The 25,215-nt window shown below is 43.4% G+C and overlaps 1 protein-coding gene across 7 annotated transcripts; it reads left to right on the top strand.

The window, feature by feature from the left end:
- Positions 1-3,232: 3,232 nt before the first annotated feature.
- Positions 3,233-25,172, top strand: PHC1 (polyhomeotic homolog 1). Of its 7 annotated transcripts, none has more exons than XM_036019371.1 (16): positions 3,233-3,586; positions 4,805-4,813; positions 6,338-6,495; positions 7,704-7,814; positions 9,000-9,080; positions 9,601-9,750; positions 10,354-10,485; positions 16,770-17,265; positions 18,639-19,423; positions 19,982-20,129; positions 20,381-20,592; positions 21,212-21,326; positions 22,040-22,148; positions 22,365-22,515; positions 22,926-23,157; positions 24,198-25,172. In XM_036019371.1, the coding sequence occupies exons 2-16, from the start codon at positions 4,810-4,812 to the stop codon at positions 24,350-24,352; spliced, it is 3,039 nt and encodes a 1,012-aa protein (XP_035875264.1). In that variant the 5' UTR covers positions 3,233-3,586; positions 4,805-4,809; the 3' UTR covers positions 24,353-25,172. The 7 variants fall into 7 exon arrangements, with proteins under 7 accessions (XP_035875264.1, XP_035875263.1, XP_035875265.1 ...); XM_036019370.1 differs by having other exon boundaries at positions 10,330-10,485; XM_036019372.1 differs by lacking the exon at positions 4,805-4,813 and having other exon boundaries at positions 3,234-3,586; positions 10,330-10,485.
- The last annotated feature ends 43 nt before the right edge of the window (positions 25,173-25,215 follow it).

Here is a 25,215-nt window from a genome sequence, read left to right as displayed (position 1 = left end):
GTTTGAGATAATGAATATGCCGAGGTGCTACATTTTGGGTGCATCCTGAATTCCATTGTGGGTATTTGTGGTGAGGAACGAGAGGTATTTTTATATGTTTTAATTTTTTTTATTTTTAGTTGAGAGGAGGGTGAGCATCTAGGAAATGAATTTAATTAACAAGTCATTTTAACATCTATTTGCCAAGGATTATAAAATGTCCCTCTTCTACATTCATCTTTTAGCCTTCAATTTTCTCCACTCAAAATGGAAGGGATTGGATAATTTTAAAGTTTTTTGCTTTAAATACCTAAGAGTCTATAAATCCCCTTTATCTTCATTTCCTTTCCTCCCAACTAGACCTTAGTGGTACACAAAATTGTGGTGGGGTGAGGGCGGAACGTGTGTGGTGGTTCACACCCAAAATTGGTGGTGGCTAGAATAAAGGATTTTCTTTTTTCTCCCCTACTTCATCCTACCCTACATTTACATAAAAATGTGATCACACATGCCTACTTACCTAGTTACTTGTAAACAGACACATTCCCCTGATACTATCACATATAGGGTTAAAGACCACTTCTTCCTTCACAGTTCGTTGCTCAATGCTGGGCTTAGAAGAGAAACTTAGAACGATGCTCATTCAATGCTCAGTTGGTGTACAAAATTACATGAACCTACTTTCTCTTTATTTGCGTTAGTTGCTTCCAAACAATTCATTTCCTTACAAATCCTGATCTTCCCCTTTTTAGATAAGTTTGCTGGGGGAAGGGTCGATTTCCACTCACCAGATAGAAAGCATTTCCTTTTCACCTATTTAGGCTAATGACTTTCAGTGTTATGCAGAGTAAAGAAATTATTTAGCCTCCATTCACGAGAACTGTTTGGGTTGAAAAAGAAAGGCTAATCCCAGCGGAATCATTAAATGAAAATGAGAAAGTTTAGCGCAATAAAAGAGTCAGTTGTTCATTTTTTAGACGTCACAAGTTGTTTTGCTCTGTTTAGACTGAGATAAGCGATTATGTACCTGTTCCCAAGCTGATTGAGTCCATGACAGTGATTTTCTTATGGAGTTTTTCTAATACTTCATTTTACTGTTGATACATTTCCTTTTTATCCTGAAATTTTCTTTGGGAAATTGTTTAGACCTATGACCCAGAAAGACTCCCGTGTCTTGGAGAATAATGAACTTGAAAAGAATTACTGTGAAATATAAGGTAAAACCTCTACATAAGAAAGTTAAACTTCTGGCCCCTAATCATTAAAGCATGCTGTGATAGAGTATTTCTAGGCTAGATTTATATCAGTCAACAAAATTACACATCATCACTATCTTATCCTCTAACACCATCTAAATGTATAACTTTTAATAGATGTAAGGCCCGATGACCCAGGAAATACAAAGAAAAACCTTTAGATGTGGGATTTAACTAAATAAATTGGCAGTGGTTCTGCTCTACATCTAATGAGGATGAAATGACCAGGTACCCATTAGGTTATGCAAGTTCCATAGGCTGTTGGAAAAAACATACTCTTGGCACCTGGACTTCTTATCCTTGGGATATATTACAGGCCTTTTGTAGACACTTAACAGTGATACTTCTTCCACAGAACCTATGGAAGCACCTGAGTAATTTTTGGGACATGAATGTTTTATAATTTGAAAACTATCTTAGGTACACCTTTTCCATTGATGCTAGGATATTCAGTTTAGGCTCACTACATCCATTCTAAGCCTCTATAAGAAAGCTTTAAACTTTGACATGCCAAAAATCTAGGTTTGAATTAAATGACTAATGCTTTACTTCTTTTTTTTTTTTTACCACTAGTTCTCTGCCAGAATTCTTTTAATTCATCCTCAGCCAAAGCCTGTCATCCATCCTGGCAACATACCCTTTCACCTCCCCACACCTCCTGTCTGTGCTTTTCCAGTCCTTTGACTGCCCTCCAGTTTCTTCCCTCGCATACTTGTCTGACTGGTTCCTGGAAGCCTGGCACAGATTCCTCTCTGACACAAATCTGGCTACTGCTAATTAAGAGTCCAAACACTCCTCTCTCAATGCAAATCTAAACTGATCTAACTTATAAACAAAGAACAAAGAGAACACTTCTGTGTCTTTTGTAAAAACAAATCGTGCATTGCCTTTTAAAGGACAGAATGAAGAGTGGGTTGTCAAAGAAAATAACTGTATAGCCAGAGGTTAGGAAAAGACATGAAGTAAAAGTAGTTACTGGACTATAACAACAGAGAAAGCATCAACCCTAGTTATTAATCCACAAGGTGTTTCCCTGGCTCTTTCTGTAAGGGTTAATGAGGGCGGTTATCTTTGTTCTGTGCACGAATGTAATCCAAGCTTCCGAGAAACAGCGAGTGGCACATAGAAGGTGCTCTATCAATATTTGCTAAATGTTATAAGTTTAAGAGAATTTAAAACTGATATGTGACAAAGGCTACTGCCTTATCGAATGTTTCGTGTTCCCAAATACACCCCCATTGTTCACTCTTTATACCCCTGCCTTCTCCCTTGTTTCTGTCGTTCTTTTACAAACACATTTAAAGCCTAAGAACACACAAGCACACAAAATCCCTGAAATGATAGAGTTAAACGTGTTATTCAGAGCAAGATACGTTAGGCTGCTGCTTTTAAGTAAATGTCAACTTCTAATGGGTTCACTGTTTCTGGGAGCATTCTTTCCCGCCTTCTTGGAGTTGAGGCGAGAGATGAAACAATCAACATTCTCTCCCCTTTTTCTTAATCTGTTTTTCTTTCCTCTTCTCTCCTTTCCGCGGCATTATCTCCTTTGCCAGTCTACCGTTTCTCTGGGGGTCGCTGCTTTGCTCTTCCTCCACCTCTGTCAGTTGGTCCTTTTGATCCTTTCTTTTTATCCCTTATTCCTAGAAGCTCCAGAAAAATACCTTATTTTTCCCCCTTTCACGTCACTTCCCTCCCTTCTCCCATCTCCCACTCCTCCGTGAGAGGTGAGTTCCCCACTAGAGGCCACCACTGGCTCACTTTCATCCCTCCAACCGCCGGCAGAATTCGGAGAGAAAGAAGGAAAAAAAGAGAAAGAGAGAGCGAGAGAGGGGGAGAAAAAAAAAAAAAAAACCCCACAAAAAACCCCGGGGCCAGGAGCGCTGAGGCCCGGGAGCGGCGTCGTCATGGCAACGGGCGCCGGCAGGAAACGAGGGACGCGCGGAGGGAGGGGAAGGAGGGCGCTGAGGGGAGGGGGTGGGCCGGGGGAGGGGTCCGGCTGCCCCGGAAGCACCTCCCCGCCAGCCCCCTCCTCCAGCCCGGCCCGCAGCCCCCGGCCTGCAGCCCCCACCTTCTCGGCCCGGCAGGAAGTGACAGGCCCGGAGCGAGCCCCGAGGCCTGGCAGAGCCGAGGCCGGGTCCGTACCCGGAGCGGCGGGAGGGGCGGGGAGCCGCGGCCGCGCCGGGCACCTCCCACCCCGCTCTCGGCGCCCCCGCCCCTCCAGGAAGGGGAGGAGGCGAGGGGAGCCCGCCGCGGAGGCCGAGCAAGCCCCCCGCCCAGCCCGGCGACTGGGGTCCCTGGCACATGAGGTGGACGCCCCCCGGGAGCGCTTGGGTGCGGAGACAGGCGCGAAGGTAACCCGGCGACCGCGGGCTGGGGAGGGGCAGGACCTCTGGGGGCTTGGCTGCGCGGGGAGGTTTCTCCAGCCACCTCGGTCTGTGTAACGCCCCAGGTACCTCCCCTAGTTTTCCCTGCCTACCTCTAGCGCTCGGCTCTGCGGTCCTTTGGCTCTGCCCGTCCTGGTCTTCCTGCTATTCAGTTCGCTGTGCTTAATGCTGTCTGTCCGTTACCCTCGTCGCTTCTGACTGCTCCTTTTCTCATTCATTTTTCCTTCTCCGACTTTGGTCCTCCCACCCAAGCATGCTTGCTGTCTAGTTATCTCCCTGCTTTTTATGGTCCGCTGGGTTCCTCAGCCTCCAATTTCTTGACTTCTGTCTGTCTCTCTCCTGCCTGTGTTCCCGCTATCAGTAAGAACATTTCCCTGCTCACTTGGGTCCATTCACTTCTGGTACCACACTATTTGTCCCCTTCCCCCGGTGTATTTGGCTCCTCGTTCTCATTAAGGTTCTATATACAACAGGGACCCCTGGGCGTCTCCTGTCCCTATCCTCCAGATTACTTCCATATCTTCGGCACAATTTTCCCGTCCTCTCTACAAGACAGTTTTATGCTTAGTGAAGTTGATTTCCTCCAACTCTTGGCTCAGTCTGCTCCGTACCAGGTCCACTTCAACATCCTTTTCTAGCTCCCTTCTAGGGGGATCTGTGCTCCTACCCACTCAACCCATACACATCCAAATACTGCGTTTCAGGATGACCGACCGTGGTCTAGCTGTTCTGGGGACCTCTATGGATCAGCTTCACTCTCTTTCTTCCCCTTTAAGGCTGAAAACTCAAATTCACTGTGCCTCCCCAACTTTTTGTTGTCTTCATTTTCTGTACTTAATTTTACAATTCCAATGTTGATCACAAACAAATAGATTAGTGTGCCTGGGATCCAGGAACCCTGGTTTTGATAAGTTTCCCTTTATTTTATTAAAGACCTTAAGCTGGTCCCTTTCCATCTCTATATCTATTTCACTGTCTGAAAAAAATTATTAAGGCTTTTATTTGGGGGGAAGATGAAGGGTCATATGGTTTATTAGCATTTTCACCTGTAGGAGTTAATGTCCCCTCTAACTAGTACGGGGTCTCCTGTTTCTGAGTCCAGTGAACTAAGTCCAGTGATCTGTACAACTATGCGTGCTGCCTCTAACCCTTACCCACTTTTTTTCTTCACATGCTGATAATGAGGATTCATGGGTCTGTATCCATTTAGTGCTTTGATATTTTGGCAAAAGATGTGGGGAGAAGATAGATTAGAGTTGGAGCTGATAACATTTCTCCTATGTACTTCTTGGGTTATATCCATGTTTTCAGTGACATTTGCTATTCCTAAATGAAACTGCAGACATAGGTAGTTCTTGGGGGAGAATGATGTGATCAGGTGATACTGGGAATGGAATAACAACAAATCTCCCCAATTCTGTATCGTAGGCTAAGCAGTTTGATTTTATTTACTTTGTTTGCTTGTTTTGGGTGCAATCATTAAGATAAATCCATCATAATAAAACTCTTGACATCTCTTAGCAGAAATTCTGGTTTGATGTTTACATTCCTAAACCAAATAGTGCTTTTCTGACCTAATACTTCTAGTGGCCCCGTGCCTCAGAAGTACAGAATATAGTGTCTAGGTTTAACAAAAGAGAAGAAATAAGAATGAATAAAAAAAACCTTATTATCAATTAGTGCTGCTTTGGATGTACATGCCTTCTTCCTTCTCTTCTGTCTTTGCTTGGTTCTTACCAACAAATGTTAGTGTAGACCCCAGAGGGTAGATCGTGACTACTTTAGTGGACTAAAAGGTTGGCTCTTACTTTCTTGAAGATTTTCATTGTTGTTGTATTTAATGTTTAATACCTAGGAATCATTTGTTAAAATTATGTATTCAGTTGTGAAGCTTTCCTTGCAAATGGAGAAATTGAGATATAAGAAGGGAAAGTGATGTGCCAGAGATGTTATTATCAGTAGTCTGAGCTGGAACCAGGCAGCTCTTTGGGCTGTATGGGCTGTAGCCTGCCTCTTCTGCCTCCAAGTTTTATGACTTTCCATGATGCACTTAACATATCTCTATCTTCGGTCCCTCTTCCATAAAATGAGGACAATGAGTACTCAAACTGAGTGACAGATTCTTTTTCTGGTTTGAAGAAGCATGTGCTAGTGTAAAGACTTGAAACTTACTAGGACAACTTCTTTAATCTCAGAGGACCTCATTTCCACAGTTGTAAAGTGGCGATATTATCATTTACCTAAAAGCACTGGGAGAGATAATGGAGGTGTAGAGCCTAGCCCAGTGAGAGGAGGCACCTAGTGGCTTCTCAGTAAATGGTGACCATTGTTAAGATGATGCTGATAAGGATGTTGCAGATGCAGATAGAAATGAGATAACCGTAAGTTTTAAATGGGAAGATCTGAAATTGTTACACAGTGTCATGGGAATGTAGTGTGGTCCTTAGTATTATGAACTGTCTTAGCTCTTAGCATTCTGGCTATTTTATATTTAATGACAGCTATGATGAAATTTGTAATGGTTTCTTTTGAGATACTGAGATACTGCATAGCTTCAAAAGATGGTGTGGGGAAGAGTATATTGCAAATTTGCTAGTTATAAAACCTAGAAATCATGGATTGTGGAAGAAGAGGAAAATTCTTAGATCTAATTTGAATAATATGAAATAATAGTTTGAGATCAGGTGTAAATTTTAATCCTTTACTCCTTCCATCCAGGTCTTGAGTCTGAGCATCAGCCTTGGGGACCCTGGACCATAATCATGGAGACTGAGAGTGAGCAGAACTCCAACTCCACCAATGGGAGTTCCAGCTCTGGGGGCAGCTCTCGGCCCCAGATAGCTCAAATGTCGCTGTATGAACGGCAAGCAGTGCAGGTGAGGCTCAGTTCTGAGGGGCTGTGATCTGTGAGTGCCCGCTGGGTGGATGCAAGGGTGCCAGAAGATAGTGGCCCTTAGTTCCTTTCCAGAAAACTGGGGGAGTTGGCTTAGGTGATGACTATGGTTCCGTCTAGTTCTGAGAATCTTAGGAATTTACAGTTTGAGCAAGAAAACACAATGAGATTCAGTCTTTAAGATTATTTTTTATAACATTCAGTTCATGTAGCCAGATTCTAACCATTTTCTCTTCATGCATTGTCAGGTCTTTTGTATAAATCACTCTGAGTAATGGAAAGGTAAAACTCTTTACACTGAAGTTTCATTTTTAGACAAATAGTAAATTCCATGTTTTTAAAAATCTGGGACTAGGCCTTTTCCTCAAAATATTTTGGTTACTAGAATAACTATGTACATCATAGAAATAGTTCTGATTATTAAAGAATATTAGCTAACACTGAAGCTGAATCATCAGCATCATCTTTGTAAATATCCATTAGCATTGTACTATATCAGAGGTGTCCAACCTTTTGGTGTCTCTGGCACACTGGAAGAAGAAGAGTTGTCTTGGGCCACACATTAAATACATTGCATCATGTACTCACACAAAAAAAATCTCATAATGTTTTAAGTAAATTTACAACTTGTGCTGGGCCACATTTGCAGCCATCCTGGGCTGCATGTGGCCCGTGGGCCATGGGTTGGACACCCCTGACTATTTGAAAATGCCAGTTTGAAAATTTACCTGTTAGACTCTTTTTCATGAGCCACTACTTATTCTTATTTTTCATTGTTTCCAACCCCTTAGGTTTCTCTTACTTCTATTGTACCCCTAGAATATGGTCTTTTCTTTTCTTTTCTATTAATTAACATTTCATTGATTTTTATCCTGTCTAGTCCCAATTCTTTTCCTTGCTGTACCATGTATTTCCAGATTCCATTTGGGGAAATAAGCATTCATGTGAGTTTCACTGCTTTACTTTTCTTTATATATGAGAATAGAGTTGAGTATAGCAGAATTAATTGCATCTCTACTTTTTGAGGACTATGAACTGGACAGATCAGAAGTTGATGATTTAGCCAGACTCCCATCTTCTTTGTTTCTCTCTTTACCATGAGTCCCTTTCACAGGATCACAGTGATTTGTATAGAATAGGAGTTGGGAGGGATTCATTCATTCTGGGCTGATCCTCTCTTTCTCTTCCTAGGCTCTGCAGGCACTGCAGCGTCAGCCCAATGCGGCTCAGTATTTCCACCAGTTCATGCTCCAGCAGCAGCTCAGCAATGCCCAGCTGCATAGCCTGGCTGCCGTCCAGCAGGTGAGAGGTCAGCAGCCAGCTGGCCCAAGAGGGGGAGGGGAAAGGTGCTACAGGTGGGTAGGGGCATACCACATCCTCCACTAAACCAGGCTGGAAACATAGTCTCCTCTGCCTACTGTCCTCCTGTAGGAGGTTGAGTGGATCTTAGCTTCTGGGGTTGCAGTAAGAACTGTGGGAGAACTCCCTATTAGAAGCAGAACGGCTGTGTCTAGACCTGCACTATGCAGTATGGTGGCCACTAGCCACATACAGCTATTGAGTGCTTAAGATGCAGCCAGTCCAAATTGAGATATGCAGTAAGATTTTGGATTTCAAACACTAAGAAAAGAAGAGTAAAATATGTCAGTAGTTTACATTGGTTACATGTTGAAATGGGACATAGTGGCTTAAATAAAGTGGAAGAGGATATGGGGGGTAGTTGGTGATGGAAGGAGACTTGACTTGGGGTAGTGAACACACAATACAATATATTGATGATGTATTATAGAACTGTACACCTGAAACCTATATAATTGTATTAACCAATGTCACCCCAATAAATTCAATTTAAAAAAGTGTACTTTAGTTTCTTTTCCCTTTTAAAAAAGCGTGCATACTGGAAGATTATATATGGCTTGCATTTCATTTGTATTGGACAGCTTTGGGTTAGACTTGTCAGCGACTCATGATGTAACCTGACCAAAGGTTCCTCCACCTAAAACAAAGTGGGAGGAGGATAGGTTGCCTGGTTGCCCCCAAGGGTTTTGTGGGAGTTGTTGGGTTAGCACATGTGGTAATGTGAGGGTTATTGGCACAATGAATATACTTGTCCTTGCTCCATAATAGACTGGACAATAAACTGGAGACTCTTGCTCCAGAGTCTCTCAGTTCTTTTTTTTTTTTAATATTTTATTTATTTATTTTTAGAGAGGGAAGGGAGGGAGATAGAGAGAGAGAGAGAAACATCAATGTGCGGTTGCTGGGGGTTATGGCCTGCAACCCAGGAATGTACCCTGGCTGGGAATCGAACCTGGGACACTTTGGTTCCCAGCCCGCGCTCAATCCACTGAGCTACGCCAGCCAGGGCAGTCTCTCAGTTCTTACCTGAAATCTCTATTATGTGTTGTGCCTCTGATTTATTACTGGAAGATTCACAGCCTTTTCTTTCATTGTCTCTGCTCTTCCTTATTTTCTTTCCTCTAACAGGCCACCATTGCTGCCAGTCGGCAGGCCAGCTCCCCAAACACCAGCACTGCTCAGCAGCAGACTACCACCACGCAGGCCTCAGTGAGTGCTGCTTCTCCCCACTGAGAGGCTTCTCTCTCTGCGCCTTTGTCTCTGGGTTAAACTTTGTGCAGCTGATCTGGGAGTGTTTATTGAGCCATCAGGGATACTTACTGCCCTCATAGAGAGAATTTGTAAAATGAAAAATCACCAACTTGGATCTGTATAGGAGTCTTATCAAGGAGGTCTAAGAAAGGGGAAAGAAAATCCTGGGGAAGAAGAGGACATGATACAGGGAAGGGACTAATCTTGGACCCTTTAGTGAGATGTGAAATCTGTTCCATTTTCCTCCTTTGCCTTTTCAACTGCTATGCTAGTAGCTAGGCAGTGGTTCGTTTACTTTGGTAATACCCCATAGTGGCCAAGATGACAGTTGTGGATAGGAAGGTATTATTCATTTTCCCCTGACTCTATGAAAATGAGATACTCTATTCTTGACCATGTCACTCTGAATTTGTCAGTCATTTACCTTTCCTCCTACCTGTCCTAAATCCTTAGTCCTGGCTCTTTTCTGTACACACAGATCAATCTGGCCACCACGTCGGCCGCCCAGCTCATCAGCCGATCCCAGAGTGTGAGCTCTCCCAGTGCTACCACTTTGACCCAATCTGTGCTACTGGGGAACACCACCTCCCCACCCCTCAACCAGTCCCAGGCCCAGATGTATCTACGGGTAAGCCACAGACACAGCTGCCATTGTCCCAGGGGCATAATCGTTCTGTCCCTGGCTAGGACTTGAGTGAAGGCTATTTTATTTGATCATAGTTACCCAGCTGTTAGAAGACAAGCTTATCTACTTGTGCCTTACTTGTAGAAGTAAAGCTCAGTATTCACAGGTAGCCTGTAGGTTACATTGAGATCCTAAGTTAGAAGATGTTCACCTTAACATTTGACTAAATCAGCATCAGATACTCTAATCTTTATTCCTGTGGCTCAGGTACATAAATTCTAACTGTTCTCTTAGCCTATCTACTTACTGTACATAAACACTTGTTCTGAAATGCTCATTGTCTCAACTTCTTTCATGTTTGACTCTTTGTTCAATCAATCTGTAGTTGTGTACACATTCTAGGTTTTCTTCTGGATGAATCATCATATGTGGAGAATAAGGGTCTGCTGGGTTGGTGTGGAAAGGGGCAGGGCTTTGCTGTTTCTTATCTTCTGTTTATTTTGTCTTGTGGTCCTTCCTTTCCATTTCTTCTGTCTTTTCTTCTTGCTCTCTTTCTCCTGCTCTTCCTCCTCTCCTTGCCAGCCACAGCTGGGAAACCTATTGCAGGTAAACCGGACCCTGGGCCGGAATGTGCCTCTAGCCTCCCAACTTATCCTGATGCCTAACGGGGCAGTGGCTGCAGTCCAGCAGGAGGTGCCATCTGCGCAGTCTCCGGGAGTTCATACCGATGCAGACCAGGTCAGTGGCAACCATTGACCTGTGCACGGGCACTGGGGAGCATGAAGGGAACGGCCAGACTAGGGCCCGCTCTTCTACCTCATTGCTGATTTTCAGAATTCTTATTTTTTGTTTTTTTGCCTTTAATTTCTATAGGACTTGAATCTCTTACAACTTTTTGAGTTATTTGAGTTAGGAAGGGAAGTAGATTTGATTGAAAATAGCCGTCTGGATCTGGGAGACTTACTCTTAACACAGGGCAGATTTCCTTACATTTTTTTAGCCCTCTGTGGCTCAGTTTATTCAGGAAGTCTTTAATTCTCTCTCCTTGCAGTACTGTCTCTGGAAGATGAGGGATGGTTGAGGGAATTGTACTGTTGCATAGATGTTAGGCTGACCTGGATGAGTTGTGGGAAGAGTGTATGATTCTTTCTCTTCATGAGTTTCTGTAGCTCTCAGCTTTCATTAGTCTGTTTCTTCTCGCAGTGTAGTCCCAGTGAAATCTTTCTTACCATTGCTTCTTACCCCCCGAAATAGAAATATGTAGAAAGTGTTAGGTTTGTATATATACGAGGTCTGTTCAGAAGGTATCCAGCCATGTAATACGAAAAGTAGAAACATTTATTGAAGAAAATACAAGATACAAGAGACATTATACATAGGCCTGTGGTGCCTCAGACCCCTTCAAAGTAGGCACCTTGGGACCTCACACAGTTTTCCCAGTCACCATCAGCTGCCCTGTTGTATTTTCCTGAATCTTATCAGTCTGAAATCTCTTCCCTTTTAAAGGTGATTTTAGTTTTAGGAAAAGCGAGAAGTTGCAGGGTGCCAAATCTGGGCTGTAGGGGGCCAAGTCACCTGCATAATTTGATGTCTTGCCAAAAACCTGCATGAGATATGATGCATGTGCAGGTGCATTGTTGTGATGAAGCTGCCAATCACTAGTTGCCCATAGCTGCTGCCTTCAGAATCATCCGGATAGTTTCTGCGGAGGGATGTTCAAGCCTAATGCAAAATTTGATGCAAATTCATTGCTCTGCTTGCTCAGTCATTTTGAATGTGATGGCCACACAGCACACATGCTCACTCAATGGTGTCTACCATGCCCACTGACTAGTACAGTGAAGTTGTCATTGTTTACGCATAGGTATTCCAGTCCACTTGGCTGCCAGGTTACATCAATATTGTGCAAACCATTCTCAGTATATTAACAATGGCTGGACTTTTTCCAGACAGACTTTGTAATTTGAGCCTGAATATTTTATCTTATGAATGGGAAATAAACTGGGATCTCATAATACTAATTTTTTTTAGTTTATGAGTTAGCAGGTAAATATTGAGCTTTGTGTTCAGATGTATACTAGAAACTTTGGGGGAGTGAAAATAAATATGAGTCAAGTCTTTATGAAGTGCTTAGAGAGTAAAGAAGTACAAAAGTAAATTGTACTAACTTTGAGTGACAAGTTTAGAGAAGAGTTGGCTACATTATTTCTCAGTGACGGTTGGGATACTTGAATAAATTCTCGGAGGATGGGTATGATTTCATCTGGAGTAAGAAGAAAACTGGACACAGAACAGTGTGTGTGAAGGCATAATTCACATATATAACTATGAGTTGGGGGTGAGTCAATAAAGAGGAGGCCACAGGCCTGATGGTAGACAAGCTCATTGTTAGGGAGAAGTCTGAAAGCCAAGTAGCTCCATAGGTAGCAGGGGTCATTGTTGGCCATTGAACAGCAGATAAATAGGAAATTATTTAGGGCCATGTGCCTGAAGAAGAAAGAAATTAGGGAACCTACTAAGGAGTGGTCGGGGTCATTTAGTAATAAGGTAAGACCATGGTTTTGGATTGTGGTGATCACAGTAGGATCAGAGAAAGGTTGAGACTGCTTCCATATCCACTTGTGTCGTGTATCAATCACTTGTTGAGTGTCAGCATGTGGAGCGGACAGTAGTGGTTAAAAATGTAAATCTGATGTCTCTGATTCCAACTCCATGACTCACTCTGTGACCCTAGGCAAATGACCTAACATCTTTTGGGCACAGTTTCTTCATATATAAAACATCTATTATAAAATACCTAGTCAGGGTGTGTTGTGAGGACTAAATGAACTGATGTATAAGCGTTTGAAAAGTGCTTGGACATAATGAGTGTTAGCTGTTATCATTATATATCAGACATTCTTTAGCCTTGAATGTCCAAGAGTCATCATCCCTAGACTGATGGGGATTACAGATCATTGAACCACCGGACATTAAACAAATAATCACCTGAATGGTGTAATAGTTGCTTCACTAGAAAGTACAGAGGGCTCGGAAAACAGAGAGAGGGAGTTAATTTAGCCTTGGGATGGGGGAAGGAGTCAAGATGGCCTCCCTGAAGAGGTGACAGTTAAATTGGGTCTGTAGAAGTTGGTCAGGTGAAGACATGGAAGGAGTGGTGAGTGCAGGGGAACTTTGCGTCCAAAGATCTGAGGAGGGAAGAAGTGTTAATGTATTTGAGGAACTGAAAGAAGACCTGTGTTCCTGGAGTGTGGCAAAGGGGAGCGGAGATAGTGCTGGAGAGAAGAGAAACCTCATCGGGCAGGACTTAGGTGTTGTGTTTAGGATTTGGGGCTTTACGTGAAAGGCAATGGGAAACTATGGAAGGATGTTGAACATGGAAGTGACATGAGAGATTTGAGGGTTTTTAATAAAATTTTAATTTCAAAGGCTTGGCTTTTCTATAAATGATAAATGGAGATGGTATGAGTGAATATGGGAGAATGCCATCATAACGGTTTAGGGGAAAGATGGTGCTTGGATTAGGCAGGAGCAGTGGAGATGAACAGAGATGAGCAGATTTGAGAAAAACTTAGAAGGTCATTGACAAAGGAGGACTGATACAGTGATAGGGAGCTGAGGGAGATGCCAGAGGTGAGATGTGGCTCAGCAGTGAGATGGCTGGTAGTGACACTTAGGAGATGAAAAATGTTGGAGAAGTGGATTTTGGGTGAAGTTCACTTTTGGATATGCTGGCTTAGACGCGCCTGTTAGCCATCCAATCCAGGAGACTCGCCTGTCAGCAGTTTTATTTATGTGGTTCCTGGGCTCCGAGTTGGAGGTGAACATTCAAGAGTAGTAGGCATGTCGATGATAATTGAAATCAAGGGAGTGTTTGAGATTTCATAGGGGTAGGGTATGGGTTGAGAAGAGAAAAGCCTTTAAGATGGATCCCTGAGGGTTATGATGAGCCCTTAGAAAATAGAGCAGTTCAAGGTTGAGTAAAGGCTGATGGGCTGACAAAGGGGAGCAGGAAAGAGTGACAGGAAGACAGGAAAATCTGGATTGTGTGTTGTCATGAAGAAAAGAATGGGACAAGAAATGGCCTTCAAATACAGTAGAGAGGGCAAAAAAGATGGAGTTGCTGCTACGGATGGAGAGCCATTTCAGTGGAGTCACAGGGGTAGGGAATGACTGGCTAGTGGGAGTAGATGCAGGGAATGTAAATAATTATCAAGAGTTTGGCAGTGACAGGATGAAACCAGGGGAAGGGAAGTGAGGTTCCAGGGTGGTGATAGAATGGAGCCCGTAGAGGAGAGGCTGAAGAGAAAGGAAAGGATTGAAAAGGAGGAAGGATAGAGGGAGAGAAGGGAGAAGTAAGTGGTGGGTGCTCATGCAGCTGAATGTAGATTCGGTAGAAGGATCCTGAAGGATCATGCTTGTATAATGGTTTCATTGTTTCTGCAGGGGTGAATGAGAGGGGAAGGAGGAAGTGGTTCAAGAGGTGTAGGGAAAGCAGGACAGTTTTAAGTAGTCATTGTGGGGAGGAAGCCGACTAGAAAAAGCTGTATAATTGCCAGATATTAAGTGCCCCAGCACCCAATCCTGATCATTCTTAATGTAAATCATTCTCAAAAGCTATCACCTCTTCTTTACTATTGTTACCTGAATCCAGGTTCTTTCAATTTTCAGGTGAGTTAATGTACTAGTTTCCTAACTAGTCTTAATTTCAGCCATAACTACTGCTAATCCTCTTCCACATTACTATCAGTATAAGTTTTTTTTAGAAACTATGTTGTTACTAACATCATTTTTTTTAGTCTCCTAAATTTTTATTTTTATTTTTTCTTTAAAAATATTTTTACATTATTTTTATTGTATTTTTTCCATTATCATTTATCCCCCATACCCTCTTCCATCTCCACCTACCTCTCCTGCCCCCCACAATCACTACCCTGTTGTCTATAGCCATGAGTTCTTCCTCTTTTCTTTTTTATTAATAAAATTATTTTTAATTGTACTTTTGATATACAGAATTTGATAAATCATAATCCTTGGTTCATAACATCCTCTCATTAACGGTCCATTCATGCCCCACTTTTACTTATTTACTCAGTAAGTTTTAATAATATAATAAGCATTCCTAGTTCCATCTACCCCCAACCCCTGCCCATGGTGATGACATTTTGGTTCCTAGGTTTACCCTTTGTTTGTTTCCCTTTTTGTATAGTTTTAGTGCATTTACAACTAATAAAGTACTTTTTATTATGGAAAACTTAAAACATACAAAACAATAGAAAAATATATGAATCCCTATGTACTTACCATCTAGCTTCAACATTGATGAACACAAGGCCAGTCTTTCCAGGCCTTTCCCTTCTCTTGTGGATTATTTAGAAGCACATCTCAGATACCATATCATGTATTATTATATAATATATAAGTAATATATGAAAATTATTCATTTTATCTGTATTTACATTTAAAAGGCACTTCTGCTGTATGCGGTCTTTGAGAATGGTTTCTTAACAACTTATTACCAAGATCCATTCATAGTGTTACATGTCATTGTACTTTATTTTGATTTTTATGTAATACTCTATTGTGTGAATATATTCATCTTTTCTCCTTTTTGAAGATTTTATTTTTAGAAAGAGGGGAAGGGATGGGGGAAGAAAGGGAGAGAAACATTGATGTGCAAAAGAACCATTTATTGGTTTCCTCTTGCATGCCTCCAGCTGGGGACCTGGCCTGCAACCCAGGCAGTTGCCCTGACTGGGCATCGAACTGGTCACTTTTGGTTATGGGATGATGCTCTAGCCAAGTGAGTCATGCTAGCCGGGGCTTCTGATAATGGCCATTTGGGTTGTACCTAGGCTTTTGTTACTGTGCATATTGCTAACTATGAACATTTTATATATGCCTACATTTGTACACAGAAGTTTCTCTTGTGAAATTCCTGGGCTAGAGGGTGTGAGAATGGTCAGTTTAGGATATGACGGCAAACTGTTTTCAAAGGGGTTGTACTGATTCACATTTCCATGAGAATGTTTAAAAGCATGGTTTCAGCTATAGATTTGATCATGTTTATTCTGATTGATATTCTTCAGTGGCTTCCTGTAATCAATTAAGTACTCTGCATTCCTTCTCTGTTCATGTTTTGGAGTACTTATGTATTACTGTGTGGCAGGCACTGTGCTAGGTGTTGGAAATATAATGATGCAGACGATAGGTATGATTGCTGTTTCCAAACTGAAGTTCAGACTCCTTATTTTAGCACATTTAGGCCCTTATGATCTGGTACCTGTCTACTTCCCTAGCCTCAGCCTACTTTCCTAATTTCATTTCTTGCCATTCCTTCTAATGTGCTCTAAACATAATGAAATAGTTATAATTTCCAAAAATGCTATCCTTTTGTTTGGCTCGATGGTCTTGCAAATGTTGTTACCTGTGTCTTCAAACCCTCACTTTCACTATTACCTATTGAGCCCCAGGTCAAACATCGTCTGTTTTAGGGGATCTTCCCTAATCTTTATAGTCGGAGTTACTCTTCCTGTTCTGTGCTCCCATAGCACTTTAGGCATATCTGTGCATAGTATAATATGGTTACTGGTGATTTTCTTGTCTTTCTCCCCTAGGGGAAAGTACTCATTAAGAGCAGGGACTTTATTTTATCCCTGCATGTCTAGTATCCAGTGCAATACCTGAAGCATAGGGGTAGGTATTTGGTAGATGTTGGATGAATGAGTGAATGCAAGAATGGAGAGGAAAGGGAAAATCTGAGACATTCTGAAGGATAAATGACCAAACTTGATGATACATTTCATACTGAATGAAGGAGACTAAAAATAAAATTTAATATGAGTTCTTTCCTGGGTGACTGGAAAGCCTTTAACATATATAATTTCGAAGGTGGGCATACAAGTTGAGGTAGGCTGTAGAATATCTGTAGCTATCTTTGCTGTTCTGAATTCGTCACTGAAATCTTTGACCCTAGTACCTCTTGTTCCCCTTTACTCAATCCCTTTCCTCTTATCTTTCAGGTGCAGAACTTGGCAGTGAGGAGCCAACAGGCCTCAGCCCAAGGACCTCAAATGCAAGGCTCTACGCAGAAGGCCATTCCTCCTGGAGCATCCCCTGTCTCTAGCCTCTCCCAGGCCTCTAGCCAGGCCCTAGCTGTGGCTCAGGCTTCCTCTGGGGCCTCAGGCCAGTCCCTCAACCTTAGTCAGGCTGGTGGAGGCAGTGGGAATAGCATCCCAGGGGCCATGGGCCCTGGTGGAAGTGGCCAGGCACCTGGGGGCTTGGGTCCGTTGCCTTCCTCAGGAATAGGTGGTGGTGGGAGCTGTCCCAGGAAGGGCACAGGAGTGGTGCAGCCCTTGCCTGCAGCCCAAACAGTGACTGTGAGTCAGGGCAGCCAGACCGAAGCAGAAAGTGCGGCGGCCAAGAAGGCAGAAGCGGAGGGCACTGGTCAGCAGAGCGTGGGCATGAACTTGACCCGGACAGCCACACCTGCTCCCAGCCAGACCCTTATTAGCTCAGGTAAATGGCTGCTTCTCACAGTGTCATCCTCTCAGAACTGTTTGAAATATTCAGAGTACACTTTTTTGTCTTCTTTCCTGCTTCTCTGTCACATCACCCTGATCATGTTAGTCCAGGAAGACAGGAGGACAGGTAAGAGAGCTAGCTCTAGTCTGTGTCAGCTGTCAGTTTACAGGTTGCCTTAGGCCCTGGGTTCTTCAGTGTAGTCACTCTACCCACTCGTTTACCCAGTTCTTGTTCAGTTGCCCACTGTGCTAGGAGGTGCTGGGGTTACGTCTTTGGAAAACAGATTCCCTGTCCTGATGGAGCTTACAGTCTAGCAGAAGGGATGAGTGGTGTCTGCTGGTGGTTAAATGGTGGTTAGGTGGCCCAGTGTAGAGCAGGACTGTGCAAGTGCCTTAGAACACTTAGGACCAGCAGATGCAGCCGTGGTTTAATATAGTGGCTTGTCATCATCTGTATCAAAGATAAGGAGAAAAGAGAATAAATAATAAAATAACCAAAATAGTTTACTTGCTCTCAGACTACGGTAGATACAGTTAGATATGTCTACCTTACTTGGTAATGTGTATTTTTGCCTTTCTTGTTTCTAGCATTTTAGTTGTTGCTCCATTTGGATAATTTACTCACAAAAAGTAAGAGTTAATTATCAGTTGTATTGGTAGTTAGTATTTACATACTATTATAGCCCTTCTTTTTCCAAAGTACTTTTATGCCACTTGTGTTTTCTTGACCACCTGGTGGGGGCGTGGGGGTGGGGTGAGGTAGTCAGCTCATTTCCAGTGGCGGGAACTGGGTAAAGTCAGCCTGCAGCTGCTGGCTCCTACAACTTCTCATAGGTGGGGACCTAAACTGATGAGTCTTAAAAACTGGGACAATCATGGGAGGAAGATGTTGGGATTTTACCTCTAAAGACGTTTATTCTTCCAGTGACTGTTAAGTGTTTCTAATGTGCTGGGCTGGATTCTAGGGATGTAAAAATGAGTAAAACACGGACTTGGCCTTGAGGAACTCAGTTCAATCATGTAGATGAGTCAGCTTACTTTGCTGTGTTCAATGTAATAAGATTTAAGTATAACAAAGAAAATAAAAGTTTGATACATGTAAGAAATTACTGGGGATTATTAAATAATTGAGCAAGGGAGTTCTTTCCTTGAAATATTTAAGGCTAGAGATAGTTGGTAATATCTGGTAATGTCTGACTTAGAGGCAAGAGTATGTGTGAGGGGTTCTCTGAGGTCCTTGTAGGTTAATTTCCATCCACTCTGATTCCAAAACTGGGTATAACTTGGAAAAACAATTTTACTTTTAATTTTATAATGATTATTTTCTGCTCTTCTTCCTTGTTGGTCCATCTGGGCTGGTTCCTGTAGCCACCTACACACAGATCCAACCCCATTCCCTGATTCAGCAACAGCAACAGATCCACCTCCAACAGAAACAGGTGGTAATCCAGCAGCAGATTGCCATCCACCACCAGCAGCAGTTCCAGCACCGTCAGTCTCAGCTCCTCCACACAGCCACACACCTCCAGCTGGCCCAACAGCAGCAGCAGCAGCAGCAACAGCAGCAGCAGCAACAGCAGCAAGCCACAGCTCTCTCTGCCCCTCAGCCCCCACAGGTCCCACCTACTCAGCAGGTCCCACCTTCCCAGTCCCAGCAGCAAGCTCAAACCCTGGTTGTTCAACCCATGCTTCAGTCTTCGCCTTTGTCCCTCCCACCTGACCCAACTCCCAAGCCACCCATCTCTCTCCAATCCAAACCACCTGTAGCACCAATCAAGCCTCCTCAGTTGGGCGCTGCTAAGATGTCAGCTACTCAGCAACCACCACCCCATATCCCTGTGCAAGTTGTGGGCACCCGACAGCCGGGTTCAGCCCAGGCACAGGCTCTGGGGTTGGCACAGCTGGCAGCTGCTGTGCCTACTTCCCGGGGGATGCCAGGTACAATGCAGCCTGGTCAGGCCCATTTGGCCTCCTCGCCACCTTCATCCCAGGCTCCTGGAGCACTGCAGGAGTGCCCTCCCACATTGGCCTCTGGGATGAGCCTTGCTCCTGTTCAGGGGACAGCACATGTGGTAAAGGGTGGGGCTACCACCTCTTCACCTGTTGCAGCCCAGGTCCCTGCTGCCTTCTATATGCAGTCTGTGCACCTGCCGGTGAGTGGGGTCCAGTGGTTTTGAGGGGGCTCCTGAGAGTGGGCCTAGGGCTGAGTAGAAATGGAATTTAGTAGGGGAATGAAGAGTTTAGAAGGTGTTTATCTGTTTGTTTTGTGTGTGAGCAGTTAATGGAAAGAAAAGATACTGGTATTCTTTTCGAAAGAGAGTGCAATGTTAATGCATATAACATTTGAACGTTGTACTCCTAAATTTGCTACTAAAGTCATTCTGGGTCTTTGGATCTGTACTAAATGAGATCTAGATAGTCTTGACCACCTAAGTCATCTTTAGAAAAACAACAGTTCTTAGTTGGACCATAATGAGTCCAGGGTCTTGAGGTCTAGGTCAGGACTAATGAATGTTGGTTGCATTTTCTTTTGTCCTGATTGGAAGTTACACTTACTGGGAATAACCAGGCATTTTAATATACCATGGGAAGTATACAGATTGGGGAAGCTGGAACTAAGAAAATTTTCTCTGAACATGTGGGAGTATTTGTGGTTCCTCATTATCCTTCATTCATAACTTTTGATTTCTCTCTTGTTGTTTTCTTTATAGGGAAAACCCCAGGCATTGGGTGGCAAACGCAAGGCTGAGTCTGAGGAGGAAAGAGATGATGCCTCCACTTTGGGTTCAATGCTTCCTGCGAAGGCATCTCCAGTAGCTGAGAGCCCAAAGGCCATGGAGGAGAAGAGCAGCCTCGGAGGTGAGAGCCCAACCTTGCAGTGCTGTCGGAGTGCTCAGAGGTTGGTGGTCTGAGCGACTGCGCTAAAAGATAAGTCTGGTTCAGCAGAATATGGGGCTGAACTTGGTGGACAAATGAGTAGATTGGAAAACAGAATCCAGGTGAAATTAGCAAAGATGAACATGTATTGCGGAAGATCAGACTGGCTTGGTTACTAGATGGGTCAATTACATTACTTTGAATCTGTGTCTTAATTTGTGTTTATTTTCCAGAGAAAGTTGAATCAGTGACCAATGTGAATGCTAATACCCCAAGCAGCGAACTAGTGTCTTTGGCTCCTGCCCCATCAGTACCACCTCCTACCCTAGCCATGGTGTCTAGACAGATGGGTGACTCAAAACCCCCACAGGCCATTGTGAAGCCCCAGATCCTCACCCACATCATTGAAGGCTTCGTAATCCAGGAAGGAGCAGAACCTTTCCCGGTGAGGGCAGGGCCATCTGGTGGGACTTGCAGGTGGGGGCTTGGTCTGACTCTTGTCTTTTCAAATGCTACTGAAACCCCAAGGCTCAGAACTATTTATTATCAGAGAATGGATCAATTCTGCTGTTTATTTGGTAAGTGGTAAAGAAGGAAGGGAAGAGAAAAGGAAAGAATGTGTGGACCAGAAAATGAAAATGTTGGGAAGAGGAGAGGAAAAGACAGGAAGTCACCTTTAAAACTGTAATGTTTAGTTAGACAAACGAGGTTGGTTTATAATGAAGAAAATCGAGGTAGAGAAGTTACCGTAATGGACTTTAGGTACCACCAGCTGCAAAACTAGATAGAGCATAGCTGTCCTGACTCCTAGTGCATTCCCTCAACTTAGGAAGCCAAAGGATAAAACAGGGAGCCAGGGTAGGAACCTGTTCTCCAGTGGCTTATCTGAAAAAAGCCAGTTAGAGACTCTTTGACTGCCATGTGGAAAATGATTGTCTGTGAACCAGACTTGGCCAGGAACTCAGAGATCCAGGCAAAGACATGCTGCTGAGAAATGCTGGGGAAAGCTATGGAAAAGCAGAAAGGAATCAGGCTAACTTAACTGTAGACTTTTTCTGGGACAGGTGGGTTGTTCTCAGTTACTGAAAGAGTCTGAGAAGTCACTACAGACTGGCCTCCTGACAGGACTGAATGAGAATCAGTCAGGTGGTCCCTTGGGAGGGGACAGCCCATCTGCCGGTAAGTATTTATTTACAGACTCATCTGGGGAAGGAGGCTTATGTGGCTGTTGTGTTTGAGGACTCCCTATAAAATAGTAATTGTCTCTTTAAAGTAGGAATTATATGATGTCCATCCAGACGGAAACTATGAGATGTATTAGAACAGGTGTATCAAACTCATTTTCACTGGGGGTCTTATCAGCCTCACGGTTGCCTTCAAAGGGCTGAATGTAATTTTAGGACTGTAACTGCTCCTTAACTAGGGGCAAGGAACTCGGCGCTGCCAGTAGGTGGAAACAAGGTGCCAGACTGGATAAAACAAGGTGGAGGGCTGAATTCAGCTGCAGGCCTTGTGTTTGCCGCCTGTGCATTAGAATGTGTAGAATCACACAAAAGGAATTCCATAGAAGGGAGGGAGGGATATCTTTCTAAGCATTAGTGATTAGTTCCTCTTCCCTGTCCAGAAATGCAGTCTTATATGAAATCTGAGAGTATGAATTGGAATAAAATTAGTCATCAGAATGGAAATAGTCTAGCTTAAGGTTAGGAAGACTGTGATGGACATACCTTTATGGTTATGGAATTTGAACTTTATGTTTTAGGGCGTACACTTGATGGTGTACACCTTTGGGGGCAAACTCGGAGAGTGATTGAGTCCAGCTCTGGGACTAATGATGGCTTGAGTGGCAGCAGAAGCTGATGGCAGCTTGCAAGTGATGCCTTATTTTTCAGAGCTAGATAAGAAGGCGAATCTCCTGAAGTGCGAGTACTGTGGAAAGTACGCCCCTGCAGAGCAGTTTCGAGGCTCCAAGAGATTCTGTTCCATGACTTGTGCTAAGAGGTACTGGAGACACCCCCCTCCTCGCCTTCAGCAGTGGCTCCTTCATCGAATATTGTATCCCTTCCCTAGGATCATGTCACAGTTGATACTTAATGTCTCCTTGTTTGTTTTCATAATTTCCAAATCAGCTCTTAAAATAACCAATTCACCTTTAGTGTAGGTAGGAAGGTAGTTCTCTGTAGCATCTTTGATATCCTACATGTGCATGACCTGTAGGTATAATGTGAGCTGTAGCCACCAGTTCCGGCTGAAGAGGAAAAAAATGAAAGAGTTTCAAGAAGCCAACTATGCTCGTGTTCGTCGGCGTGGACCCCGCCGTAGCTCCTCTGACATCGCCCGGGCCAAGATCCAGGGCAAGCGCCACCGGGTGAGCTGCTGTCCCAGAGCCACCTTTAAAATGGGCCTGAGTTGTATAAGATCAGAACTCTGGTTTTGTGTTGATTGCATTACTCAAAATTCTAAGATCCTGACTTGTTTTATCTCCTCTCCTCTCCTCTGACTACTGGTTCATGTATCTATTAATCCTTGAACTATATTTGTGTAGTGAGAATCTAGAACAATCATTGGTAGAAGGGGAGAATCAAGAAAGTGATAGTTTATACTTGAAAGGCACTTGAGAGTAGACTGGTGACTTTGGACATTTGCAAATGAAGTAGAAATTATTTCACTTGTGGTAAGATTCGTTTTTCTTCCATGCCCAATGTTAACCCAAACCCAGGGTGGTTGGGGAGGGGAGTCATTACTCATGACTTCACTGTTTTTTGGTTTTCTTTCTAGGGTCAAGAGGACTCTAGCCGGGGTTCAGATAATTCCAGTTATGATGAAGCACTCTCTCCAACATCTCCTGGGCCTTTGTCAGTGAGAGCTGGGCATGGAGAACGAGACCTGGGGAACCCCAATACAGCCCCGCCTACACCAGAATTACATGGCATCAACCCTGTGTTCCTGTCCAGTAACCCTAGCCGCTGGAGTGTAGAGGAAGTTTATGAGTTTATTGCTTCTCTACAAGGTACCAGCAGAACCCAGGTCACATATATGCAGTTTTCCTTAGGTCTTTGCACAGCCTTTGGTAACAGGGAACATAACTGAATTTTAAGCAGTAGAGGCTTGAAGGCTGCACTCTCTAAAAATAAATTTTTTTCATTGAGTTTTAGGAAAGGAATATCAATTTCACTTATACATTCATTGGTTGACTCTGAGTTTTAGAGAGGAAAGGAGAGAAACATTGATTTGTTGTTTCACTTATTTATGCATTTATTGGTTGAATCTTGTGCATGTCTTGACTGGGATTGAACCTCCAACCTCCGTGTATTGGGACAGAGCTCTAACCAACTGAGCTACCCAGCCAGGGCTCAAAGTCTATACTCTTGATATTTTTTTGTTACTTGCCCACAGCCTGGATTACTAATTCCTCCTGGGTTGCCACCCTCTGTTGCCAGCAATTTCAGTTTTTGATTTTCATCTCTGATAGTTCAGCTATCTTTCTTATCAATAATTTTTGGATAAAGTGTATTTTTATGTGTGATTGTGACACCCACCATGGATAGAAGACTTTTTTCAATGGAGAAGGGGATTAGAAAATGAGGGAACATTGTTGCCCCCCATTCTTCAAAGCAAGAATGTCTAATGAACTATTCTTCACAAAGGGATTGTTTTCTCCAGGAAAGAAAATCACCCCTTCTTGCTATTTGTCTGAATTCTGTGCTCTTAAACAAGTGTCACAGAGCCGTAACTTTTCTTACCAGTGTAAAAGAAAACATGCATGTATCTTTGCCCCTACCCTTTTCCCCCTCCTCAAGCTGTTTGAGGTTATTTCTGTGGTTGAACAACTTAGTTCTTTCATTATCTTGGCTCTTTTAAATAGCTGGTTGCTCTGATTTCCTTCTGCTTCCAAAGCTTGTCGTCTCAAACCTTCATTTCTGAATTTAGGACATGTACTTTAGGATCAGCCATTGCTGGGTCTCCACTTTTTTATCTCTAGGGTTTCCCCTGCTACCCTCTGGTGCTATTATGAACTTTCTCATGCATATTCCCATCATTTCCTTCTAGGCTGTCAAGAGATTGCAGAGGAGTTTCGTTCCCAGGAGATTGATGGACAGGCCCTTTTATTGCTTAAAGAGGAACATCTTATGAGTGCCATGAACATCAAGCTGGGCCCAGCCCTCAAGATCTGCGCCAAGATTAACGTCCTCAAGGAGACCTAAGGTGGCCGTCTTGCACAAAGCAGCCTAAGGCAGACACACTCCCCACTGTCCAGGTTATAACCTGGTACCAGCAGACTTGACCGGGAATGAAGAACTGTTCCAGTTGTGTAAATCTGTGGAGGGGATTACTGAAACAGGGAAGGAAAGCGCAGGAATTGGGTGCTGGTGCTCTGTGGTGGAACTTTGACATTTTCTCTGGGTTCTACTTTATTTTTAACAATTTTAAAATTTTCACCTTCCTTAATCCAATCTTTATAAAAGAAGTCTAGAGAACTAGTACTGCTCAGCCTTATCCTGGAGCGGAGTATCTAGCCACAGTCTCTCGGTTCTCCCAAAGGGATACGCAGTATGGTAAGGCAAGGGAATGGGTGGAGTGTAGGTGTGCCTCCCCAGTGGGAGAGGTCAGGTTCTGCTAGGGTGTGTGACACGAGTAGCAAAATCCAGTGCATCCTATGGATTGTCTGCCTGTAGCTGTGGCCAGTTTTGTTGTCACTCCCTCCCTTCCTGTTGAACATTTTCTCCTACATCTGTGGCAGGCTCACTAGCTGGTGTAGTGACTTGGTTGGCACCATCCTGTTCACTACAGGGACTAAAAGTGTTTGGCACACATAACTGTTGTCACTCTTTCTGCATCCCCCTGTTCCCTTCAATCTGTTGTCTGCTACCTTTTCTTTCCAATTCCAACTCTGCTGTGTCCTACAGCATTGTAAAATGGGGGTGCCTGGGGCTGAGGTCAGGAGTATAAATACCTGCCTTAGGTGCTATTCCTTATACAACAAAAATATTAAATATTTTTTTCTCCTCAGTAAAAGGATAAAAATTGGTCTGTTGTTTCTTACTCCAAACCAGTGTCTACCCTCTTT

Source organism: Phyllostomus discolor, chromosome 2 (assembly GCF_004126475.2).
Source record: "Phyllostomus discolor isolate MPI-MPIP mPhyDis1 chromosome 2, mPhyDis1.pri.v3, whole genome shotgun sequence".
Taxonomy (NCBI): Eukaryota; Metazoa; Chordata; class Mammalia; order Chiroptera; family Phyllostomidae; genus Phyllostomus; species Phyllostomus discolor.
This window is presented reverse-complemented; position numbering and strand designations above follow the sequence as displayed.

What these genes read in the sequence shown, in the direction of transcription:
- PHC1 (XM_036019370.1), top strand. An exon ending in AGGCCCAGATGTATCTACGG is followed by an intron (nt 9,751 to 10,329) that starts GTAAGCCACAGA and finishes TCTCCTTGCCAG; the next exon opens with CCACAGCTGGGAAACCTATT. An exon ending in TTCATACCGATGCAGACCAG is followed by an intron (nt 10,486 to 16,769) that starts GTCAGTGGCAAC and finishes CTTATCTTTCAG; the next exon opens with GTGCAGAACTTGGCAGTGAG.